This window comes from Varanus komodoensis, unplaced genomic scaffold, assembly GCF_004798865.1.
Source record: "Varanus komodoensis strain SLA01 unplaced genomic scaffold, ASM479886v1 scaffold26, whole genome shotgun sequence".
Classification (NCBI taxonomy): domain Eukaryota; kingdom Metazoa; phylum Chordata; class Lepidosauria; order Squamata; family Varanidae; genus Varanus; species Varanus komodoensis.
Genome location: NW_025335684.1, coordinates 4,683,034 through 4,708,111, shown reverse-complemented (window position 1 = coordinate 4,708,111; position 25,078 = coordinate 4,683,034). Strand labels below are relative to the sequence as shown.

At 50.0% G+C, this 25,078-nt stretch overlaps 1 protein-coding gene across 2 annotated transcripts; it reads left to right on the top strand.

Moving 5' to 3' along the window:
- Positions 1-6,756: 6,756 nt before the first annotated feature.
- On the top strand, positions 6,757-24,850 carry LOC123025019 (cytochrome P450 3A24-like). Of its 2 annotated transcripts, none has more exons than XM_044433422.1 (13): positions 6,757-7,087; positions 8,820-8,913; positions 9,012-9,064; positions 9,643-9,742; positions 10,196-10,309; positions 11,552-11,640; positions 11,984-12,132; positions 12,663-12,790; positions 13,321-13,408; positions 14,806-14,966; positions 15,558-15,784; positions 16,363-16,525; positions 24,630-24,850. In XM_044433422.1, exons 1-13 carry the CDS (start codon positions 7,017-7,019, stop codon positions 24,726-24,728), a joined length of 1,536 nt encoding a protein of 511 aa, XP_044289357.1. In that variant the 5' UTR covers positions 6,757-7,016; the 3' UTR covers positions 24,729-24,850. The 2 variants fall into 2 exon arrangements, with proteins under 2 accessions (XP_044289357.1, XP_044289356.1); XM_044433421.1 differs by lacking the exon at positions 24,630-24,850 and adding an exon at positions 17,360-19,228 and having other exon boundaries at positions 6,764-7,087.
- The last annotated feature ends 228 nt before the right edge of the window (positions 24,851-25,078 follow it).

Here is a 25,078-nt window from a genome sequence, read left to right as displayed (position 1 = left end):
ATTTCCATGTAGCAAGAGAGAGAGAGAGGCAATCGTATCCCCACCCTGCTCGCTTTGGGTTATTTGGAAATGTTGCTCTCTTGTTCCAATGAACAACTGGTTAAATGAAGAAATCAGAGACTGCAGCCAACCTGACAGGAGAAAATACGCTTCTCACACAGAGAATGGGCCAGATCGCGCTGTTTGCCTTACAGTTCCAGCGCGATGCAGTAAGAGCACAGACCTCCATGACTCACAGCAATAAACTTCTGTTCCCCTCTGAACTTGCCTTCTAGCACAAACTCCACTGGACAGATACAAACTAGGTGGAACTCGCAAACACATCCATAAATCAGCACGGCCAAGAAACAAACAGAAAATAAAACCCTCTGCTCTGAAAAAGAGGAAGGTTATTTCTAGAATGGAGAAGGACAGTCTCACTGGGGTTGGAAAGGGAATTCTGAGTTGCGCCGCATGAGCCTCTAATACACTGAGCAAGAAGCTGCATTATCTCCTTAACACGGAATCCATGAGGTGGCAGGAGCTACTGAAGGAGTGGATCGAGGCCGTTGCTCTGCAGCTTGACCCCTACAAGAGAGGAGAGCTGCAGATCAGCTGCTTTGTGCAGAGACAAGCTGGAGAACGTCCAGGAAGGGCAGCAAAATACCTTGCCTGATACTCCCAAGAGCTGCCAGTCAGAGTCGACGATCCTGAGCTAGATGGATCCAGGACTGAACGCCATCCAAAGAGACTTGCTAAGTGCTCAGGCCAGGAGAAGAAGGGCTGTTGCCCAGTTTGGCTGGGGTGGCACTTCCGTCGCCTGGAAAAGCAGCTGTGGGTTTGGGGGTGCTCCTTGAACCAATGCTGGAGGTGCAGGCCGCAGCCAAGGACCTCAGTGGGGATGGTTGTGGTAGCTACCAAGCATCTCCTGCACGGCGTGTGGCAGGTTCTGGGCTGCTCTGGTGGCTGGAACAAGAGCAACTCCTCCTGTCTTCGCAGGATCAGTCCCAGGCCCTGCTGGAACGCCAGCCGCCTGATGGGCCCCAGCTGGGAGCCCTGGGGAGGAGCCAGACCAGAGCAAGCAAGGAGCTCAGCAGCGCAGGTCCCCCTGTTGGCTCTGGAGCTGCACCTCGCCTGGCTCCTCTCCTGCCTCGCTGTCCCACCTTGGCACCATGGCTCTCCTCGCAGACTGTCGGGCAGCTCAGCTCCTGCACCTTGCCTGGCCCTTGCTGCATTCGGTTCCTGTTGTGTCCTGCCTTGCTGTGCATCCTGCCCGGTTTCCCTGCTTCAGGGTACCTGCCCGCCTGTCTGTCTTCCTGGTTGTTGACCCTTGGCTTGCTCACAACCAGGTCCTGCCCTGCAGCGCTCCGTACCTCAGATTCCTGGCCTGCCATGGGACTGGCTCGCATTCAGCCTTGCCTTGCAGTGTGGCCACCATGCCCTCTCTGGCCTCACGCGCCGTCGCCCTGCCCAGGTGCATCTGCTTCGCCCCTGCCAGCTCCCCGCCTCCGGCCCTTCCCAGTGTGCCTGCGTGTGCCAGCTGCTGGGGAACATGGGCCGGAGGGTGCCACTGCACTCTCGCTCCCACCGGCAGCTGGGTTGTGCGATGCTCACGGGCAACTGGTTCCATGTAGCCTGAAGTGCCTGATCCTGCCTAATCTTGGAAGCTAGGCAGGGTCAGGCCTGGGCAGAAGTGGGATGGGTGACTTGAGTGTATGAGTCTATTGCTGTCAACTGCCTAGAGAGCTTTGGCTATGGGCGGTATAAAAATGTAATAACAACAACAACAACAACAACAAAACAACAACAACACAGCGCTGGACCAGAGTGCAGATTTCCAGGTCCCCAGACCGGTATGACGTGTCGCTCCCAGAAATACGAAATAAGTATCATGTCTGCATCTTTCTCAGGAACTGTTTGAATAGTTGGCATTGCCTTTTTCCAAGGAAACTTCAGTGCTTTTTTTTGTTTTTTTTTTTGCTGTGGCAGGAGCAGCTTTGTGCAGCTTGCCTTGGTGGGCACCCTCTCATTACACCGCCCGGTGCGGTTTGTGCGAAATGTTCCTTCCCAGGTGCCGAGCGTTTGCTTTACAACTGCAACTCTCTTCTTGCCCAAGATGGACTGCAATGCATTTACTGCACCAAAGGCTGCATTTCCGGGTCTTGAGTAACATAGTAATTCTGCAGCTTCTCTGCAGCGTATGAATTTTTAAAATCATGCCAATAATTGAGAAATTCCACGGAACGGATTCATCGCTACTGGGCAAATTACACAGTGCGGTGGAAGGGATATTTCTGCAGCTATCAGCACCGAAACACCGGCATCTTTTACGGCTGTGCAGGAGAGATGCTGTTGCTTGCCTTGAAGCGTGTTTCAGACTAATTTTCCCCTGCCCCAGTGAAGTGGCGACTTGATGGGTCCCCTTCTGCCAGCAGGGGGCAGCATTCATTCACAACCGTGGGATGCTGAAGCACGATGCTTGGAACCCCGAAATCTGAGCGCGTACAACAGGTGTTGTTGCTTGTAAGTTTCTAGGGAGATGAGACATCTGGGGTCATCCTTCCCAGCTGCAGCCCCCCGTTTCTCCAGCCCTGCAGTGAGGCACGATCTGTTTGAATATTGTGGGTTAAGCCGTGCCTCTATCCCTGTTTATAAGTAGGAGAAGAGCTTTGCTTAGAGGAACCATAGTTTATGGAAGGCCTGCCTGCGGACAGAGCCAGGGTCCTGCCCCTGCCACTCCAGCCTCTCCAGGAAGGGTTCAAAAGGAATAAGAACACGGGAAGCTGTTTTCTATGGAGTCCAAACATGAGTCCATCTAGCCCAGTGCTGCCGACGTGGACTGGCAGCAGTGGCTTTCCCTCCCAGTGGAAGCCAACGCTTAACCCTGAGACCTGCTGCGTGCAAGGCAGGTGCTTCGCCCACAGAACCGCAGCCCTCCCGGAACCCTTCGACATCCGCTGTGGGGCAGGTGGAACCGCCATGGCTTTGCTCTGGAAAAAGCAGCTTCCCAGGACTCACAGTGTCCCTGCCGATCGGCACCAGTTAAACTGGTCTCTCTGCCAGGCTTTCCTCTGTCCCATGAAATGCCACTCGGGCCTCCCGTGCGTGGATCGTGGCCCCACACTTGGCCAGGACTATTCCATGCTGGCCTGTGCCCATTTGCTGGAATCCTCTTGCCTTCTTTTGGGAGCAAAAAGGGCCATTGTTCCAAGCAGCTTCTGGGAACGTCTTGCAATGGGGAAGTTCCTCGGAAACAAATGAGGCGGGCACAGCGCCAGCCTGTGATGTGACTGTCGGCAGAGGAAGGAAGTCCAGTTAGAGGATCGGCACGCAGCAAACAGCCATTCCAAACATACACATAAGGAGAACTGCTGGAAGTAAATACCAGGTGGGGTTCAACAAAACACTCTGCACATGCCCAGAGATTCCTTCTAGGTGGTTGTGCTCCTGGAAAATGCTAATTGGGCCACCTTCCTCTGACAACATCACATCATGAGGCCGGGAGCTGTACCCACCTCGTCTGTTTCTGAGAAAATTCCCCATTCCAAGACAATTACATTTGCTTATTCCCAGGGGCTGCTTGGAAGAACATTTTGCAAGAAAGGTCTGCAGCTTTGAAGGTGCAAAGGAAGGAAACCTGGCTCTCGACAGCTTCATCTCTTGACACAACAAGTTTCTCCGAGGCTTGGATTGTGCAAAACCCACGCTGACCTCACATGGGTGAGCCCACATTGGGTGTCATGTGTTGAACATGATTGCACTAGCAGCAGCGGGTTAGGAAGGAGGACTCACGGAAATACTTTTCTTTTGTTAGCTCTTAAAACTTTGCGGCTTACACGAATGACTTTGATAGAGTCCCTTGTGCTGGATCAGTCAGCAAAATGTGCTTCCTTAGGGTAAAGAATCGGCTCGAGACGCTACATGGCTCAGAAAAGAAAAGGGGGAGTGCAAGGAGGAGGAAAGAATAAGACGAAAGACGCTTGCAGATTTCAGGGTTATGGACTTTATCTGCTGCAAAAACATGCAGTGAAGGTTGTAGAAAGGCTCGGCGTCTGGGCATTAGAATCCAGCTGAATTAATTGCTTTTCGTGGGAATTATTGAAATCACAAGCGATGGGACACTTTGGGAAAGAAGATGGTATGGTCAGCGTCCCATCTTGCCTGGCAATGCAGAGGCCGTGTGCGGTTTCCAGAGGACAGTCCTCCGTTTGCAGGCTGCCAGGAAAGTGTTCTCCATTTTGAAGGTGGTCCCTCTATGAAGGTCTGTCCAGGTCGAGTCCAGGTAAAGGATCCATCAGGCAGAATTTCGAAAGCTCCTTGAAGCTGCTACTCTTTAAAAAACCCTCCGCTGGGTGCAAAGAACACCTGGTCATTTTTTGATTCTATGATGAAATGCTCTATTTGAATTTTAATGGTGGCTGAAGCTGCACCCTGGCATATAAATCGGCACGTGCAACATTTACGCAAATTGGTCTCCTCTTCTGCCCTCAGTGTCCAGACTGCTTGTTCTTTTTTGGAGGGGGGGGGGCTTCATGATTCATCAATGGCTCCACTACTTCAGCTGCCCCCTGCAACACTAATAGTGCCAAAAGGACTTGCCTTCTCAAGCCATATTGCAATGTTGGCTTGGGGGATTTTAATCAAGATGGCGATATAGAATAAAGGTGTGCTTTGCTTGGTGTTTTAAATCCACCCATAATACCGTGTCCTAGGTCTGATTGTCGCCCTTTGCCATGGCTGCTTTTTCAACATGAAAAGGCACAAGTAAGAACGATCTTGGGTCTCCTGTCCTGGAAAGACACGACAGAGCTGGCTGGCTCATCTCTCAGTTATCACTGCATAATGATCTGCAGTCCATGCCTGAAGCTCATATGCAAATACCCCAAATAGGCCCAGCACCATGGAGAATCCCGTCCAACTCCAGGCTGAAGTACGTGGCACGGCAAGCCACGGCGGCAAATTGTGCAGGTCGCTTTGTTCTTTCATCCGAACCCTGTTGTGCTATTTCAGCATGGTAGGTTTGGTGATTTAGAAATAAGCCACAATGGTTTCCACGTGGGCTTCTCCAGCTGTCTGAACTCAGCACTGTGGTTTCCACAGCCCTGGGGTGCAGCTACCGCTGAGCCCGCTGGAAAGAGCGGCAGCTGCATCCAGCCCTCCAGGCATGAAGGTCGATGGGGTGCAGGAGGACTGAGCAAGGAGGGTGGGAACCAGACTAGCACAGAAACTGCTTGATCCTCCGGCAGTCTCGTTCAGGCAAAACAATGCACACGCCAGAAACCGGGGTTGCTTGTCGTGACGTGTGAACCCAGCCAGAGTGGATACAGCACCCTCTCCAGCCCAGTGTTCTTACTCTGATGGAGAGCAGCTCTGAAGAACTTCTGGCAGCAATTTTTCCCCATCCCTTCCAAGTGGATCCCTTTTTAAAAGGAGAAATACCTCAGACCAAACCTGGGACCTCGGCACCCTGCCGCTGAGCTACGGCCCCTTCCTCAGTTTCCCTGCTGGCTTTTCAGGGACAGAAGACGCTCGGATCCAGAAGTGATCTAACCTTTGCCATCAACTTCAGTGACAGCTTCGCGGAGAAGATCATTGTTATTCCTCACTAATCCCCTGATTGATTGGTACCTGAAGGTCACAGCGAAGGCTGGGAGAAGGTGAGGAGCATGAAAACCTCCTGTTGGATAAGGTCACCTGCTTTAAATCACAAGGCTCGCTAAAGTCAGCGATTCCATCCATCTATCCATCCATCCATCAACAGCGGCTCCCCGTTCCTCACCCCATCAATGTCAGACAGGACGTTGCTCAAATTTTGGACACTGCATAACAAGAATCGGTGGTGCGGTTAGATAACTTTAGACCCCAGACTAATGTCCTGATGCTTGCCCCAGACCAAGGGTGGGGTCACACACAGCCCTCCTGCAGCTTTTGCCCCCACACGCCGTTGAATTGCCCACGGCGCTGGGAAAAAGCAAAGTGGTTTTGCCGCAGAACAAAGCCAATGGCAAGTGGCGCCTTGACAATCTCCTGGGAGAGCAAACCAGGAAAGAACTCCCTCAACGCCTCGTTTTGTGGCACATTTTCCTTTTATTTTGATTGTTGCTGGTCCACACAATTTTGGCAGTGAAGTTGGTGGTTCGGTAGCAGCAGGTGCAGCCCAGGGTGGGTTCTGGGAGTGAGGAATCCCAACCCAGAATCCACAGATGCCTCCTCATATTGGTATATACCCAAATTATTAAAGCAAGCAGTACCAAGAGCAGGGACAAGAACCCAGATCTCATGAGCCCCGGTCCGATGCTCTAACCACTAGGCCACACTGGCTCCCTTGTATGAATTGCTTCACACGGCTCACATGTTTTGCGAGATGTGCTGCTTCCAGGGAACCTTCTGCCCAGCGGGGCCCTGTCCGTGTGAAAGCACCCTTGCAAAATGGGGGTTGCGGGGGGATGTCTCGGTTCATGTGGGTTGATAGGAAGGCCAAACGGCCTTCTTATAACCCTGCATAGAGTGGGGACTTTGCTCCAGGAGACTTTTCCCTGCCACGTGCCAGAAGGTCCTGCTTCCAGAATCTGTGCAGGATGAAGCTCAGCTCTTTGCCCTTTTTTCCTCTGGAAATTGGTACATCTTGCAGAAATGAGCAGAGCAGCAGGCCATGCAGAAACCTCCGGGCCTGTTTGCATTTTGTGCTGGTGGGGAAAATGCAAACCTGTCGATGATTTACCTGCTCATGAAACTGAGCAAGGGGAAAGCTCTTTCACGAGAGGGCAAGCAGAGCATTCTGTGTTCCCCAGACCGGCCCGTTTCACCACAGTGAGCTTTGTCCCCGACACCTTGCCATTAGCCAAACAAAAGCTTTTCTATTAGCTAAACCAAAGCAAAGCTTTCTACTTAGAGGAGCAAAAACAACATCATTATCAGAGGAGTTGCGTAATTCTTGCCCTCTACTCCAGTGCTGGTCAAGTGTAAGAGAGAACTGATGCCCCCGAACCCACTGGACTGGGGTGAACGGAGGAAGCAGCACCCAGAGAAGAGCCGGGATGGAACTCCTTCCTAGCTTCTCCGTGGGGACCTGGTCACTTCTCGTGGCCCTTCTGGGACTTGTCATATTGTATGTATTCTTTGTCTTGTCTGATCTCCTTCCTTTTTGCATGGTTTTCTCACAGAAACAGGGATACATCAGGGCAGGATTCTCCAGCCAGAAGGCTTCCAGGTGTTGGACTGTGGGTCCCATCACACCTGGCCAAGAGATCAGGAATCCTAGTGGATGAGGCCATGAAGGCCATCGGATCCAGTCCAATGCAAGTCCTGGGTTCAAATCTTATCCCTGCCATGAACTCAGCAGATGGTGGGTCTTGGGCAAAGAGCCCATCTCACCCTTTCCAGGGTTATCGTGAAGATAATCCGATAATGCGTTTGAAGTGCTCTGAACTCTTGCAAGGGCTGGAAAACTGTTGGGGGAGGGATGGGAATGGGAGACACGACGGTTGCTTGGCTTTGCCACACCATCCGAGAGCTAAAGTGCTCCGGCGGGTCACAGGTAAGTCGAGCTGGTATGAGAGAAGTTGGCTGTGTGGCCTTTTCTTCTGTTGTTGTTGTTAGCTGCAAAGTCATGTCCGACCCTTCCTGTCTGCCACCGTCTCCCGGACTCCACCTAAGCTCACACCAACTGCCTCAGTGACCCCATCCAGCCACCTCGTCCTCTGCCGTCCCCTCCTTCTTTTGCCATCTATTCCCAGCATTAGGCTCTTCTCCAGGGAGTCCTTCCTTCTCATCAGGTGGCCAAAGTATTTGAGTTTCATCTTCAATTTCTGGCCTTCTACGGAGCAGTCAGGGTTGATCTCCTCTAGGACTGACTGGTTTGATCACCTTGTGGTGGGAACTAAATGTCCTAGGCTGGGTAGAAACAAAGCAAAACCTCTCCGATTGTCTACTGGGGTCATCTTTTAAAAATTGTTGTGGCTAGAGGCCTAGAAGAGGTGGCTTCTGCACCATCAACGTTGTGTAGGAAGGGAGGGAGGGAGATTCCCTCTGAATTGTGAAGGAATGGAAGCCCGTTTTCTGCTTAGCCCCAGCTCTTTATTGTGCCAAGTTTGTCCTTTGCCAAAGGCTGCTCCAGAAGGGGGACTGGCACACAAGCGTGCTTGTTTATGCAGGAGAAATAGAAGCGCGGGGGGAGCTGCAGCTGGAGGGGGGAAATCAGCCGGTGGAGATCCAGGCCTCCGTGTTGTGCATCCCGTTGTGGAGAGCGGGGTTGGCAGCCTGCCCTGTGCTACAGAGGAGCCCAGCCTTCCTGGTCCTGAGGGATGCGTCCTTCTCGACTCTCTGGATCAGGGAACGTGTGAGCTGAATTAGGTTCTCTTGAGGAGAAGAGCAGAGGTATCTGAAGAGAGTGAGAAATTCAGAGGCAGTGGGGAGGTCCGGGCAGCTTTTGGGGGTCTGCAGAGATGGCCTTCAGGGGCTGAGCACCTCCACTCCATGGATACTGGGATGCAGCGTGCAAAGCACGTGCCCCAGCCGTGAGCAATGGTGCCCCCATGTCTGAAGGCATCCTCGGCCGATCCAAGCCAGGAACTATCAGGAAGGAGAGCAGAACGGGGGCCTTGCAGTGGCCTGGATGGCGGCCTGAATAGCAAGCACCTGCTGGCAGTCCAGGGCAAAGCAGTGATTTCCCACTGCGTCTCCATGCAGAGAAAGTTGCCCCTGTGAGCATCACACAATTGGTGATGCCTTTGTCCTGTGGCACTAGGCGTGATCAAGCTTCCGCTCCTCAGGCTGCCGCAGTCCTTTAGTGGATGCCAACTTCCTGCTTCCCTCCCCTTCTCTTTCTTCAAAATGCACAGGTATGGAATTTGGCCATTCAGGCTTTTCAGGAATCTGGGCATTCCAGGCCCAACGCCACTGCCTTTCCTTGGAAACCTCTGGGAATACCGCAACGTAAGTGCCGGAAGCACGTGCTGCCCCCTCTGTGCGCTCCAAAGAGGTGTATCTCATAATCCGGCCCAAGTCTTAGTGTGATTCTCTCTCTCCCCTAGGGTATCATCACGTTTGATAGAAAGTGCTTCGACAAATATGGGAAAGTCTGGGGGTGAGTCATCTTTCCTTGTGACCTTGTATTTCTCAGCACGGCCCAAGTCCCACTGTTCCTCTAAATACACCCCGAGGAGGAGGAGGTGTCAAAACTAGCAAACAGAACCGAATCTGCGCTTGGATTGCTCTGGGTAGATCACCGTATGCCATCTCTGCAACCATCCCAGCTGAGTTTGGGCAGTCGCTATATTCCCATTTCGGGGATTGGGGCGAGAAGGACTCCACTGAGCGTTCCTGAGGGTTCCTCAGAGAGCTGTGCCCCCTTTCCCTGACTGATTCTTTCCCAGCTGTTGCAGCTTCTTCCCTCGTTCTGGAAAATTGCATCGCCTCTCCTAGGGTTCAATTCCTGGTGGTTCGAGGAGGAAATACGCCACACCTTGGGGTCTTTTTGGCCCCCTCCTCTGGCCTTTGGCCCACCTGCCACCGCAATGGCACCCCACGGGCTTTCCCCAGGCTGAACGCACTCAGCTGACAGCTACGTGGTGTTGGAGGGATTTTGTCTCAGCTCGCAGGAGACCCCCATGGAGATCACACTTTCTGTAGAGGCAGTACTATGAGCCTTTGCTCCTTCTGCAGGATTTACAATGGCCGGCAGCCCCTGCTGGCTGTCCTGGACCCCACCATAATCAAAACTGTCCTGGTGAAGGAGTGCTACACCGTGTTCACCAACCGGCAGGTGAGCATCCCGTTCTCAGGCTGCAACCTGACGGGGCGGAAGAGGGATGTCTTGCATGCCACCCCATCAGACAGAGGTCAGGGAATGGATTCGCAGACTGCATGTTCTCTTCACCCAGTAGCGCGATTCAGGAAGCACTCCTCCTGGGTTCAGGCAGCTGTGGGATTCAGGGGATCGTGGGGACATGTGGGGGAAGCCATCAAGTTTCCCTCCTTGCCTCCCGTGTCCCAGTCACACACAATTTGCCTACTTCTTGTGGTGTAAAAGGTCTTGTGTCACCCAAAGCTGGTGAGACGTATGGTGGGGCTACAGCTGTGCTGTCACTGGATGCTAGGCAGGTGGATGACTTCATCTCCCAAAGCCAAGCAGGATGATAACCTACTCTATGCATTCACAGGACTCTGGCCAGACATTCTTGACATACTGACGTGTATCTTACTTGATCATCTTTAGAAATTGTTCACTAAAGGAATATTGAAGTCCATACTCTCCAGAGCAATGGATGAACAATGGAGGAGGATCCGCACTTTGCTGTCTCCCGTCTTCACCAGTGGGAAGCTAAAGGAGGTAAAGGCCTATTCTAATCCGGACTTTGTCCTGTCTAACCCAGCAGGTGCTTCCAGGGGAGTCAGCAATGCCTGGAAAGACTGCACTGCATCTGGCACAAGCAAGTCTCATCCAGCCAGGCCAGGCCGGGCTGCAGAGGTTCTCTGCACCTTGCTGATGCAATGGCTTCTCATGGCTGAACATCAGCTCATGATCTGTGCGGAGGGAGGGTTGGTAGGATCTTGGAAAGAGCACCATCTGGAACTCACTCTGAAGAGCTGTTGTCTTAGCAATGTGCAGAGGCCTTCTGAAGGCTGGTAGTACTGTTACAGCTGCAAATTCCACCTGCTTGATGAGTTGGTCTCTCATTATTATTATCATCATTATCATTACTGTTATCACCATATATTCATCTCTCTCTTTCCTCCTGAGAGAATCCGAGGTGGCTTATATTACTCCATTTTATCCTTACTACAACCCTGTGAGATGGGTTGGTCCGAGATGCAACCAAATTTATGTGAAACAAAACACACGCAGCGGTTGTCAAGCACTATCTTGGGGTGGTTCCAGGTAGAGAGTTCCTAGTTTGAACAACAGAAAGGCATTTTAAAAATGACAGAAGAAACGTTGGGAAAGCAAAGAAGTGCTACACATTGAAGATGACATGACCTGGACCTCATGCAAAATTCTGTAAAAGTGGCGGTGAGATTAAATACTCGACACCTCATCTGGAAACATCCCTGCAATGTGAGCAGAGCCCAGTTATTCTAACCCTAAGCCTAAACTGGACTTTAACGCTAACCGTAACCCTAATGGGGCTGAAATACCCATTCCTGTTGATGGATTTCTGAGATGGCAGCAGTCTGCTTGTTTTTCACAGCTCGTCCTTTCTTCCCAATCTAAGCTCATTGCGAGCCTCTACTCAGGTTTTGTTAACCTGAACCCTAACCTAGAGTGCAACCCTAGTCATAATACGGGGCTGAAATACCCATGCTTCAAGATGGATTTCCAAAATGCCACCTTAACAGGGAGTTTTCTTGGCAGCTCACTTTTTCTACTCAAGAAAAGTGCATTCCACACTTCCAGACCTGTGGGGGCACCCCAGGAGTTTTCTACCCAGATCCTCTCTGAAATACCCATACATCAAAGAGGATATTCAAAAAGCCTAGCTTTACATTGTTATTTTAGAAGTCCACTGCAGCTAGGAAGGAACCCCCAACTCCACACAGATGTTTAAAAGGGTGCCTCTGGCTTCTCTTTCAGATGTTTCCGATCATAAAACATTATGGAGAGACTCTGATGAAAAATGTTCAGAAGAAAGTGGAAATGGGAGAACCTGTGGATGTGAAAGGGTAAGTAAGTCACGGGGAAGTCACCCCCTTTTCAAACACACTCTGAGTAAGTAAGTCACCCGCTTTTCAACCACACTCTGAAGTCTCTCTGTGTCCCTGCATAGGATCTTGTCTCCTAAGAACAGTTCAATTGGTAAAAGAGGACATAGGAGCAAGGGAAAGAAGCATGTATGATTTCAGAAAACAATGTTCAGTTAGAAATACGCAGGGAAGGGGAGCAGATGAGCTCCCTGCTTCAGAGGCCCAACCAGAAAGCTGCATGGCTCTGCTTTCCTGCTTCTTCTGGTATCAGCTATGCGAGAGCTTTCAGTGCCTCATTCGCACTTTCTCTTTCCCCCACCAGCATCTTCGGCCCATACAGCATGGATGTCATCACCAGTACCTCTTTTGGTGTGAACACAGACTCCATGAACAACCCCAACGACCCTTTCTTCAAGACCTTCAGGAATCTAATCCAGGCTAAACCTTTTACTCCACGCATCGTTCTGACGTGTATGTTTCTTTCTGATTTCCGAAATCCCCACAGATGCTCACAGGCGGGCATGCAGGTCATGTGCTCAGGTGCCAAAATGTGCTGTGTTATTATTTCAAGTAGAAACGGGCCGCATGCATGTAAAAATTAGTACATGCATATGTTATACACAGCACTGTCCATTTTCAGTCCTGGTTTTTTGGCCACGGATAAAAAGCCACCCAAGAGAGATCATTAAAGCTGCGGATGCCACACAGGTGTCTTCACCCATGCACTTATGTTATGAAGCAGTGATGCAATGTTCAAAAATGCACACACCGTCTTACACAAGGACTACATTTGCATGTGTGTATTTATCACCCTGAGCTTTTCAGTGCGTGGATTAGTAGCTCTGGGCTATTGGACGAAGCGAACAGGCTATTCAAGCATTCAGGCTCCACCTTGTTAGCATTTCTGTATGGTTTGCGCAGCTACAGCCACCGGGGTGGAATGTTACATTGTACTGCACGGACATTGCATCCTTTTCACGGAGAGTTTCTCTTCTTTGCAGCTGTATTCCCATTCCTCATTCCACTGTTCCAGGCATTAGGTGTGGATGGCATCTCCCAGCAAGGTTTAGACTTCTTTGCAAGAACCTTTGCAAAAATAAAGGAAGCACGGCTGAAGGAAGGCCTCGGGGTAAGCATCAAGGCTGTGCCAGAGTTTGGAGGGGAACATTTCTGGCATGGAAAAATTCTGCCTTCCCCCAAAGATCCCCCAAACCAGACTGTTTTCAATCCAGTCGGTTCCTGGGTCTAACCAGCCTGTATTCTTGCTCCATCATTCTTGTTTTCCAGTAGGTCTTCTTTTGCCTTAAGAACAGTGACATCATCACATGCCCAGTCAGATGTGATTGTGTGACAGTGTCACTAAAAGCAGACGATGGTCTTTCTGAGTTGCTGTTTTGTCAGCCTTCGGAGGCTGGAACTGTAGGGTCACATTGGCGTGAATCGGAAGCTTGATGGGGAAGTCTGTTACTTTGCATGGTAACCTGACCTCATCCATTCCCAGTTTCAGTGTTAATTGGGACCCCAGCAGCTGCTTTGAGCCTTTACACACCCACACAGAGAGAAAGAATCATGTATCTTCCACCATCTAGTCAATGGGTGTCCCAAGATGTTTTTCCTCTCCTCTCTTTCTCTCCACGAATCCATGTCTTTGATTCCCAGAGCCGAGTGGATTTCTTGCAGCTGATGCTAGATTCCCAAGACTCTGGCAGTGCCCAGATAAGTAATGGGATGGATCACTCATATAAAGGTAGGTGGCGAGGTGGAGCCTGCAGGCAGCTATGTCTGGGGATGCAAGGCCTCCCCCCCCCCCCCCGCATCCCCGCTTGGCATTAAACCAAACTAAAAACCTTCTAAAATTTATTTATTTATTTGTAAGCTGCCCCGAGGCTTAGGCAAATGGGGCGGCATGTAAGTTTGCTAAACCAATAAATAAATAATAAAATGTAGTCCCGAACTGGAGCATGATGCGCTTTGCCGTGTCGCCGGGCATCTTCTGTTAGCAAGTGCGTAAATAGAAGTAATGGTCCCTTGGATTGGAGAAAGTAGTTCGTGCTTATGTGAAGAGCCGACGCCAAACTGGAATGGCCCCTGTCACACTGGTTTTGGGTCAGATGGTGGCCGTGTCTGTTGTTACGTCATTGTCCTGAGCCCATGAATGACTCAATATAACCCGCAAGCAACCAGGGAAAACCTAGCGTTCACATGGCAGCTGTCCCTGCAGTTTGCACTGCTTCTCCTGCATTGTCAGGGAAGTCTTTTCACAAGAAGACCCTCTACACAGACCCCTTCTCACATGCGTGCCCTGGAGGAAAGGGTCTTACCTTAGCCAGGTGGCCACTCCCTGGACATGCTTGTTGTCCCCTTCCATCTGCCACAAGCATCGCTTTGGTGAGTGATGGACGGAAGGAAGAGTCTGGAAGCATCGATGGCCTTTGGGTAGGAGGGAAGGAGAGACTTCGCTGCTGCAAGACTTGCCAGGTTGCCCTGGGCCTACCAGAGGAGAGAGATCCTGTGGCTTGCATCCTGCTCATGCTCTGAAGAGGTCTCTCTTCAAGAAACCGACGGGTTGCACACTTTAGCTCTGGCACTTGGCAGGGCTGGCTGCAGGTGGCCTCCAAGCCATTGCCCAAATCCTGGGAAAAGCACAGGACATCCAGGTCCATCTGTAGCAATCCAAGGCAGCTGGAATGTTCTTTGTCAGGACTTGGCGAGAATGATTTTAAGGGTCTTTGATCCATGATGACAGAATCTGCAAAAAATCGAAGTTGCTGAGTGAAATGTATAATTTCATTCGTATGACATGCGAACATTGATCAACACGGCGAAGAAAATCCATCTGTTGCTCCAGGAAGTTCTTTTTTTCCGAGAGATTAGGGAAAAATTAAAATGAGAGGCTAAGGTGATTTTTAAAAAATTATGTCTTGGGCTTTTTTGGCGTCAGATATTCTAATTGCACCGCCCAAAAGGAATAATTGGCAGTTTATGGGCAGTATTCTAAATATGTCAAGCAAGTCAGGAAGATCTACCCGATCATTAGCTTATCGTACGAAAAATCCTTGCATACTATACGAAGGACAAAGACGGCTTCTGCTGTACGTGCTGCAGAGTTGGGGCTTCTGTTCTCCCACCTTGGTCTGCCCACAGGCTTAACTGATGAAGAAATCGTGGCCCAGGCCTTCGTTTTCGTTTTTGCTGGATACGAGACGACCAGCAATGTGCTGGGCTCCATGGCTTATGTTTTAGCCACACATCTGGAAGTCCAGCAGAAGCTTCAGGATGAGATCGATTCGGCCCTCCCCAGCCAGGTAAGAGCCCGTTCCTGAGCAGGGAGGAGGGAGAATCCTCGTCCGGCAGCCACAAACCGGGTCCTTCCGCTTGCATGCTGGACTTCCTTCAGAATAGCAGGTGTGCGTGGAGAGGAGCAGAAGCACAAACCGGAGGCAAACACTGGAACTATTATCAATATTATCAATAATTATTATAAAAACAATGCTCTAATATCCTTGCTGATGCATATCCCATCTCACGTTCACTTTGGCCCTTACATTTCTACTTCATTTAAAACACGTGTTTTCTCCTCAGCACTGCAAGCAAGAAATCTGGAGGAATAATGCCAGTCTGTGCTATTATGTTAAATATTACGGATAAATGATTGGTTGTTAACTTAAGAGAGGATTTTAAATGTCAAGCCAGATTCTTCAGGGCCTTTGGCAGCAATCTCAGAAAAACGATGTCTACCAGAACAGTTGCTGTGTGGGCATCTCAGATTTTCCTTTTCGGCTGCAGAATCAGAAAGTTGTATTTAGGTTGAGAAGGAGGAGAACGTTGAATTGAGAATGAGAAAGCTGTATTTTGCATTCAGCCCTAATAACCTCTTGCCTTTAATTCTCGGGAAGACTCCCCCCACGTACGACGCCGTCATGCAGTTGGAGTACCTGGGCATGGTCCTGAGTGAAACACTGAGAATGTATCCTGTTTTACCACGGCTTACAAGGGATTGCAAGAGAAGCGTGCAAGTGAACGGGGTGACTATTCCAAAGGGAACATTGGTGACGATCCCAGTCTACATCCTGCATTTGAACCCGGAATACTGGCCAGAGCCCAAGGAGTTCAGACCTGAGAGGTAAACAGTACAACCCTCGGATTGTGGCCTTCAGTAGGAGTTAGGATGGCATTGCAGTTGTTGCGTGCCGACAAGTTGTGTCAGACTTACGGGGAACCTATGAAGACATGCCTGGCATGATGTCCTGCCCTGGCAGCTCTGCTCAGCTCGTGTCCACTCAAGCCTGTGGCTTCCTTGATGGAGTCTGTCCATTTCTTCTTTGGTCTTCCTTTCCTTCCTCTGCCTTCAACTTTCCCCAGGGAAGTTGACGGCAGAGGAACTCATGGCACCATCGGATGTTTCCTCCTTTTGGGGTGAATTTTGGGACAAAAAGCCCCTGAGTTGGCATTCGGTTGACACTGAGTTGGCCCTACCTGCAGGCCACGTTCCCAGTCCAGTTGGGCTCCCTGCACACTTCCACTAAGCGAAATAAAATGGAGTGAATCCATAGGCAGCTGCCTATTTAACCTGGCAGAAGCTTGCCAGTGAATGTTCTGAGCTGCTGGCATCCGTCTGAGTCTCACGCATCCAGGCATCGTCTCTGCTGGGTGTGGTATCTGGACTAGCTTCCATTTCTCTTGCCCTTCTGAATGAAACAGGTTCAGCAAGGAGAACAGAGAAAACAGGGATCCATACATATACCTGCCCTTTGGCGCTGGTCCCCGGAACTGCATCGGGATGAGGTTCGCTCTCGTCACCATCAAGGTTGCGATCACACTCCTTTTGCAGCGTTTCTCATTCCGAGTCTGCAAAGAAACTCAGGTGAGATGGCTGGATTTAGGGTGTGCATGCAGAGGAGGAGGTGTGTTGGAAGTGTTGTGTGGTGGGGTAAGGCGCCCCTGTTTTCTGAGAAAGGGGACTTGATCTGCATATAAAAGCTGCAGCAGTTTAAAGGAAAGTCAGGGAAAGGAACAAGCTGGATAACATTTTCCTCGGTGGCAAGTGCAGGAAATTCAGTAGGATCGTGACAATATCCTTCCTTCCTCCCTCCCTCCCTCCCTCCCTTCCTCGATTCGATTCGATTCGATTCGTAAAACTGCATCCAATCAGGCTCAAGTAGGACTCTCATGACCTCATTCCTGCTTTTAGACGGCATTGAATAAGGCTAACTGCATATCCTCCCCAGAGCTGGTTCAGGAGTATGAGGATAAAGGGATAAAATGCCGTCACTGTGCTTTCATTTGGGAAGAGCACGTGTTATCTGTGGAAGAGGCCGAGTGGAAGGGGAATGAGCAAGAAAAAGGCGCCAATCAAGTTACAGGGCAGCAGTCGGGATAAACGCAACAAGCAGCTCTGGATGCAACCCATTCGCAGTTTCTCCCCGCAATCTGGAAGGATGCGGAATTGCCCTTAGCACTGAACCCCTTCCACTCATGCTAAAGCCAGGGATGCCCAGAGGAGAAGATGCCGTCCAGAGAGGCTGGCTCTTGGCATCGGATCCCTTGATTCGGCTGCCTTGGATTAGCTCCACGAGCTGCAGGACACCCTCCAGCTGGGCCTACACCTTAAAAGCCTCTTCTGCCACTGGCTGGCCATCCAAGGGGCGTCAGCCGGTTGGTGAATGTTCCTTGCCTTCCTTTTCCCACTTTGCTGCAGATTCCCCTCAGGATGGGCCCTCTATTGCTTCTGACACCAGAGAAGCCGATCATGGTGAAGTTGGTACCACGAAATGGTCCCCAAGAAAGCCAGGAATGAAGCCGGGCGTGTCCGTGGTGCAGCGGATGCAGAATCCCCGGGCGCTGCTCCTGCTGATGCTCAAATCGAACAATTCATTCTGATGACAGTTGCCAAGTAATTTCACTGAAATTGACGCATTAACCAAGCTGTTGTTTTGCTTCTTTTACGGCTGATATTTTTGTTGTTATGTGCTGTCCAGTCATCTCTGACTTATGGCAACCCTCTGAGCGGAAGCTCTCCAAAATGTCCTACTCATGAAAACCCTGTTCAGCTCGTGTAAATGCAGGGCTGTGGCTTCCTGGATGGAGCCCACCCATCTCGTTTGGGCCTTCCTTTTCTTCTTCGGCCTTCGACTTTCCCTAACCTGATTGTTTTCTTCAAGGCGTTTTGCCTTCTCGTGTTGTGCCCAAAGTATGATGGCCACAACTTTTCAGTTATAGATAGGGGGAAAAGTGGGTGGGTGGGGGGACGCAATCCTTACGTTTCTGGCTTGCAAGTCATTTGAACCTTCTGGAGCTATGCAGCTGATCGACAGATAATGGGGACATTTCCAGTAAGGGTGGGAAACCTCAGCCATGCACTCATGTAAGAGCATATGAGAATCCATGTAGATCAGATCAAAGGACTTTCTAGGCCAGCACTCGGTGCAGATGGTGGCCACCAGCTGTCCACCAGACCCCTCAAGGCCCCAGTCTAACCCCAGTTACAGATTCCTTTCCTGAGGCTCCGACCGCTTATCCTCTGACCTCCGCTAATCCAGTGATTCCCTGGCTTTGGTGCAGTTTCTTCCCAATAGGAAAGGTAAGAAAGGTTCTTAGTTACCTGGCGTTAAAACATCAAAACAAAACATGCTGATAGTTTGGGTTCCACTGCTGTACTTCTGTCCCCCAACCCAGGAATGCAGACGGCAAGAGCTTCTCTGAAGTAGAATTCAACTCTCAAGCTGAAAGGCATTCAGGATCCCCAGTGGGGATGTTGATCAGTCTTAGAGCAGTTTGGGGTCATGGCTCTTTCTTCATGGCTGGAATTCTGGGAATTGTAGTTGGGGGAGGATGCCAAGAATGCAGTGTTGAGAAATCCAGAACCTCATGCAGAACACACACACACACACACACACACACACACACACACGGGTGGGGGGGGAGAGAGAGAGGGAGGGGGAGAGAGAGAGAGAGAGAGAGAGTTTCTAGGGTAGACAGAAAAGGCATCTTCCTGATTTTGATTTAGCGGCTTTCTTCCCTGGAGCAGAACATTTGCTTCATGGGTGTATGGATTTGCAAAGATTATTCTCCATCATTTACAGAAATTACAGAACTGGGCAATATATTTTTGCATGACTATCTGGAAGAATTTGATAATGATTTACTTTACCTTTTTATGAACCACCCTGGTGGAAAAATACTTTTAAAGCAAGGTGAAAAATGGTATAAAATAAGTAAAATAGCTGCGCATCCATTTCACTAACTATTTGTTAGTCATCACCAGCGATGAATATAAGGTGTGGTTGTGCCTCGGCACAACTGAGAGCTACTGTGTTGTCTGAACTCAGCCTTGGTCTTGTGATCCACTTTCACTTTTAAGCTACTCTGGAAGAATTTCCATCTTGGAAGCTGGATATAAGTTAGTCCAGGGATAGGTAACATGTCTGAGTGATGTTGCACTACATTCCCCATCATGCCTCACTATTGAGTGCTGGGACCAATGGGATCTGTAGTCAATCTGGGGGGCCAGGCCTCACCTGTCCCTGAAGTAGCATATTAAATAGAATAATAACCCATCTTTTTCTTCCATCCTTTTTCTTGAACCTTTTGTTGGTGTTAAACTAAACTTGCAATTATCACAATGTCTCTGTGAAGCTGAAGCTCTACCATGACCCCACCATGACCCGCTCTCTTTCCCCATATCTTGCTCTCACAGGGCAAGTCAACCTAACATTTAGCTGCATTTCACCTGCTGCAATGGCACTGCTGCTCAAGGCACCCCACATTTCCTGCAAAGGGGAAGGAACCCTCCATCAAACAGGAAACAAACCCTTCCCCATAGCTCAGCTCCTTCTGCAATGGCGCCAGGCTAGACCTAAACTTAAGGACAATGCACCAGATCCGGGAGAAATCACTGGTAACTTAATTAATAGCTTCAGACAAGAAGAAAACCTGTCAATGGATTCTCAAGGCCCCCAACATTCAAGATGTGCTCTTTTAGTTGGAACAAACAATTGTTACTCAAGCGATGCTGATGCATTAAAATTGCCTTTGCACAGCACGTTATCAGAAATTATCAGAAAGTTTCAGAAATTAAGGCATTAGTGCAAATGTGTCTCTGGCTTATTGTTTCGAAGCAAAGAAAAATAAATAATTAGCTGCAGAAGTAAGTGCAGCCAACCAGTGCAAGCCCAAAATAAATATATAGCTTCTTTAGGGGGAATGTAAGATGTGTCATGGTTTAGTAGATGCAAATACCCTCTGCCAAATGCAGATTCCACCTTCTAAATCATGGGTCCTCAAACTATGGCCCATGGGCCAGATCCAGCCCGCCATGCTCACTTATCCAGCCTGCCTCAGTGGTTTTGGACTCACTCGGAGAAAGCAATCTCTGAGTGAGTCCAAAAGCTCTGAGCTGGCGCAGGCATTCTCGGAAACTGAGCAGAGAGCTGGTGCACGCGTCAAATTGTAACAGCTCAACTGTGCCTGTGCCAGCTACCCCACACCCCCATTGCGCGCATATACAGAGTGGGAATACAGAGCGGGAAACAGAAGAGAGGGGGGTTGAAGAGAGAGAGGGACGGAGGGAGGGAGGGAGAGATGAAGATGCTAAAAAAGGATTGAAGGTAAGAAAAATATAACTTTTTAAATCCATTTTTAAGTCCCTCTAAGCATTCCCCTGTTTGCATTAAGTCAGCTTGTTCATTTAAACCTGCCTGCTTTTTCCCTGTCTGCAGGCCAGCCTGAGGCTCTTTAGAAATTTTCCTCTCCACACTTTTTTGTTGAGAAATGAGGGGGTTGGGTGGTCATGTTGCTGTTTCTTTGGGGATTTCGTTAACAAATTCAAATCCTTTGGCGGGGCTAGAGGATTCTCCACTGTCCCCCTACAGAATTGTATATTTGGGGCTTGTTGTTCCCTTGTTTTTAAGGAGCAAAACTCGCTCTGGTTGCAGCCCAACTCACAATCTTCTCACCATGCCGTGAGGAACCAGGGTGCCCTGTCAACGCCCTGGGGTAAAGACTCCCTGGATTCATGCTGTTATATATTACCCAGAATCCCCTACAATGCACAGTCCCTCTGCAGAGCAGTCCATTCCGAATTGAGCAGGCCACCCGGAGAACCTCCATGCCTGTGTGCATTTGTGCCGGTGCGAAAAACACAAACCTGTCGATGATTTACCTGCTCATGAAACTGAGCAAGGGGAAAGCTCTTTCACGAGAGGGCAAGCAGGGCATTCTGTGTTCCCCAGACCGGCCCGTTTCCCCACGGTGGCGCTTCGTCCCCTTCTGTTTTCCATCGGCCCAGCCACCGCTTTCTCATTAGCCAAACTTAAGCTTTCCCATTAGCTAAACCAAAACAAGGCTCTGTCAATCTTCTACTTAAAGGAGTAAACATAAATGAATTAATCAAGGAAGTTGCATGATTCTTGCCCTCTGCTCCAGTGCTGGTCAAGTGTAAGAGAGAACTGACGCCCCCGAGCCCACTGGACTGGGGTGAACGGAGGAAGCAGCGCCCAGAGAAGAGCCGGGATGGAACTCCTTCCTAGCTTCTCCGTGGGGACCTGGTCACTTCTCGTGGTCCTTCTGGGACTTGTCATATTGTTTGATCTCCTTCCTTTTTGCATGGTTTTCTCACAGAAACAGGGATACATCAGGGCAGGATTCTCCAGCCAGAAGCCTTCCAGGTTTTGAACTGCGGGTCCCATCACACCTAGCCAAGAGATTGGGAAGCTTAGGATCATAGATAGTGGAGTTTGAAGGGGCTGTGAAGGCCATCAGGTCCAACCCCCTGCTGTTGCAGGACCTTCCCACTCAGAGGCCCCGTGTTGGAGAGGGCCGTAGTAAGACAAGGGCTTGTGCAAAAGCAGCAGGAGAAAGCGGTCCCAAAACAACCAGGCACCTCTGGAGGCTCGCGAAAGAACTGCAGCTTGAGGGAAGTTCCCTTTCCATCCCATTTCATCCAGGAAGCTTTCCAAACAGGGTTCACAGGGTGTAAACAGTAAGGGCTATGACCTCAGCTACAATAAAGGAAAGGTCACAAAATTCAGTGCTGGGTTATGGCATCCCTTTATGCTGAGGCCATGAAGGACAGGCTCCGATACCCAGGGGCTTGATGGAATGACCTATCCCAGATGTCTTTGCATGGTCATTCTTTGTCCTTTTAGCTGTTTTTTAATGCATCTCTGATTTTACAACATTTAATTACATTTTACCTTATTTGCATTTTACTTATTTTGTATTGTCTTTTATCATCTTGTTTTATGGATTGTTGTAATCCACCCAGAGAGGTGTGGTTATGGGGGGTCCATAGAAAAAGAAGGATTCGATATATGGAAGATGGTACTGTAAGGACATCCAAAGAGCCCTGCGGGTGGAGACCGAGGGATCACCTAGTCCATGTGTCTGTTCACACAGTGGACTATCAGCTGCTTGCAGGATTCCTCAAGTAGTCCCTGAGTGCAACAGCACCCATGTTCCGCAGTGACTGGCGTGCCCTAGTGTGCTGCCTCTGATGCATGCAGCCATCAGGACTAGTCGCATGGATTGCCTTCTCCCCATGAATTTATTCAGTCCCCTTTTAAATCCACCCAACTCGGTGGCTATCCCAACATCTCACAGACAGAAACCCCATTGCTGTGTGAAATGCTTCCTTTAGTCTGCCCCCAAGTTCCCCCCTCCAATACCTGCGCATCCACTTTATTTATTTCAATTTTATACAGCCCCATAATCAAGGGATGGCGAACAAAGGTTAAAAATTAAACATATAAAAGTCAGGAAGCACATATAAACACTGAAACAATAACCAATAAAACCAGAGCAGCTGCAATCCAATCAGAATTTTCACACCATGCCTAATTTTATACCTTTATTGTCCCCTCTTACTCACTGTTTTTCTCAGCTGAACAATCCCAGCCGTTGCAACTGTTTCTCATGCTCCAGCCCCCGGATCGTGTCAATTGCCTTTTTCTGTACGTTAAAAAGCAATACTATTTATGCAAAGGAATACTATTTATAAACTCTATTTATGGATTCAGAGCGGGCCAATCTATTAGAAGAAGCAAAACAACTGCAAACAGTAGATTTTGGGGGTGTCATAAATGGTAGGAACTTGTAAATTTATTTGGTGGTGATTACCCTTTTACTGCCAGGAACGGGGTGTGGAGGAGGAAGTGTCTGTAGGATTTTCAACCTCGTGTGCCAAGATATCTTGGCTAGCTTTGCGTAATCTACAACTCGGTTATAGCTGAGTGGCTGTTATTTTCTGCCTCGTGCAGGAAAATTGTTTGCCTGCTTATTACGTTTCTATCCTGAGTGTTTTGCTGTGAAGAATGCAGGGTGCCTAACATCAGCCTCCTTTTCATCTTATCCTCACACCAACCCTGCAAGGTAGGTCAGATTGGGAGTTGGTGGCTGACCCAAAATGCCCCACTGAGATTCATGGTTGAGCGAGGACTCGAACCTTGGACTCCTGAGTCCCCGTCCAATATCCAACCACTGCACCACACTGCACAGAATAGGAAACACAGTTGGAGCCATACTGGAATTTAACCACGGACGCTAATTAATTAGGCCTCATGGCAAGGATGGGGAAGTCCTGGGTTCAAATCTTATCCCTGCCATGAACTCAGCAGATGGTGGGTCTTGGGCAAAGAGCCCATCTCACCCTTTCCAGGGTTATCGTGAAGATAATCCGATAATGCATTTGAAGTGCTCTGAACTCTTACAAGGGCTGGAAAACTGTTGGGGGAGGGATGGGAATGGGAGACACAACGGTTGCTTGGCTTTGCCACACCATCCGAGAGCTAAAGCGCTCCGGCGGGTCACAGGTAACTCGAGCTGGTATGAGAAAAGTTGGCTGCGCGGCCTTTTCTTCTACCCGGGAACGAAATGTCTTAGGCTGGTTAGAAACAAAGCAAAACCTCTCCGATTTGCTCCTTGGGTCATTCTTTAAAAATTGGCCTGGCCAGAGGCCAAGAAGAGGTGGCTTCTGCACCATCATCGTTGTGTAGGAAGGGAGGGAGGGAGATTCCCTCTGAAGTGTGGCGGAACGGAAGCCCGTTTTCTGCTTAGCCCCAGCTCTTTATCGTGCCAACTTCGTCCTTTGCCAACGGCTGCTCCAGAAGGGGGACTGGCAAAGTCCAGCCCGGGAATGCACACAAGCGTGCTTGTTTATGCAGGAGAAATAGAAGCGCGGAGGGAGCTGCAGCTGGAGGGGGGAAATCAGCCGGTGGACGTCCAGGCCTCCATGTTGTGCATCCCGTTGTGGAGAGCAGGGTTGGCAGCCTGCCCTGTGCTACAGAGCAGCCCAGCCTTCCTGGTCCTGAGGGAACATTCACCGATCGGCTGACGCCCCTTTGATGTTCACCAGTGCATCTCCAGGTGCTTCCTCCAGCACCTGCCAAGGCGACCAGCCTCCCACGCATTGAAGACCCCCCTAGGCAGCAGTTGGGATTGTTATGCGGCAGGTTTCCCCTGGTGCCGGGTGGGCTCAGAGGAGTTACTTCATGAGCTGAGCTCTGACCACGTTTTGGACTTCTACCCCACCTTTGGGGCCGGTGGCTTGTCCTTCGGGATACCTCCCTGCAGCCATGCTGTGCCTGTACCCGGGACCGCATCTCAAATTGCAAGAAAAAGGCGCCAATCAAGTTACAGGGCAGCGATCGGGATAAACGCAACAAGCAGCTCTGGATGCAACCCATTCGCAGTTTCTCCCCGCAATCTGGAAGGATGCGGAATTGCCCTTAGCACTGAACCCCTTCCACTCATGCTAAAGCCAGGGATGCCCAGAGGAGAAGATGCCGTCCAGAGAGGCTGGCTCTTGGCATCGGATCCCTTGATTCGGCTGCCTTGGATTAGCTCCACGAGCTGCAGGACACCCTCCAGCTGGGCCTACACCTTAAAAGCCTCTTCTGCCACTGGCTGGCCATCAAAGGGGCGTCAGCCGGTTGGTGAATGTTCCTTGCCTTCCTTTTCCCACTTTGCTGCAGATTCCCCTCAAGATGGGCCCTCTATTGCTTCTGACACCAGAGAAGCCGATCATGGTGAAGTTGGCACCACGAAATGGTCCCCAAGAAAGCGAGGAATGAAGCCGGGTGTGTCCGTGGTGCAGCGGATGCAGAATCCCCGGGCGCTGCTCCTGCTGATGCTCAAATCGAACAATTCATTCTGATGACAGTCGCCAAATGATTTCACTGAAATGGACGTATTAGCTGAGCTGTTGCTTTTCTTCTTTTAAGGCTGATTATTTTCTGTTGATTAGCAACTTAATCCAGTTTAGGTGCCTTGGTTCTCTCTCTATGTTCAAGATTCTGGGAGCTTCTCCGAAGTGGAATCTAACCCTCAGACTGAAAGGGGTTCAGGATCCCCAGTGGGAATGTTGATTGCAAACTTAGACTGGTTTAGGTTTCATGATTCTTTCTTCATGTTAGGAATTCTG

Excerpts from the sequence above, each read along its gene's own strand:
- LOC123025019 (XM_044433422.1), top strand. The coding sequence starts at position 7,017 with ATGGAACTCCTTCCTAGCTTCTCCGTGGGGACCTGGTCACTTCTCGTG. Across the intron at positions 9,065-9,642 it reads AAATATGGGAAAGTCTGGGG|GATTTACAATGGCCGGCAGC; the intron begins GTGAGTCATCTT and ends CTCCTTCTGCAG. Across the intron at positions 13,409-14,805 it reads GATGGATCACTCATATAAAG|GCTTAACTGATGAAGAAATC; the intron begins GTAGGTGGCGAG and ends GTCTGCCCACAG.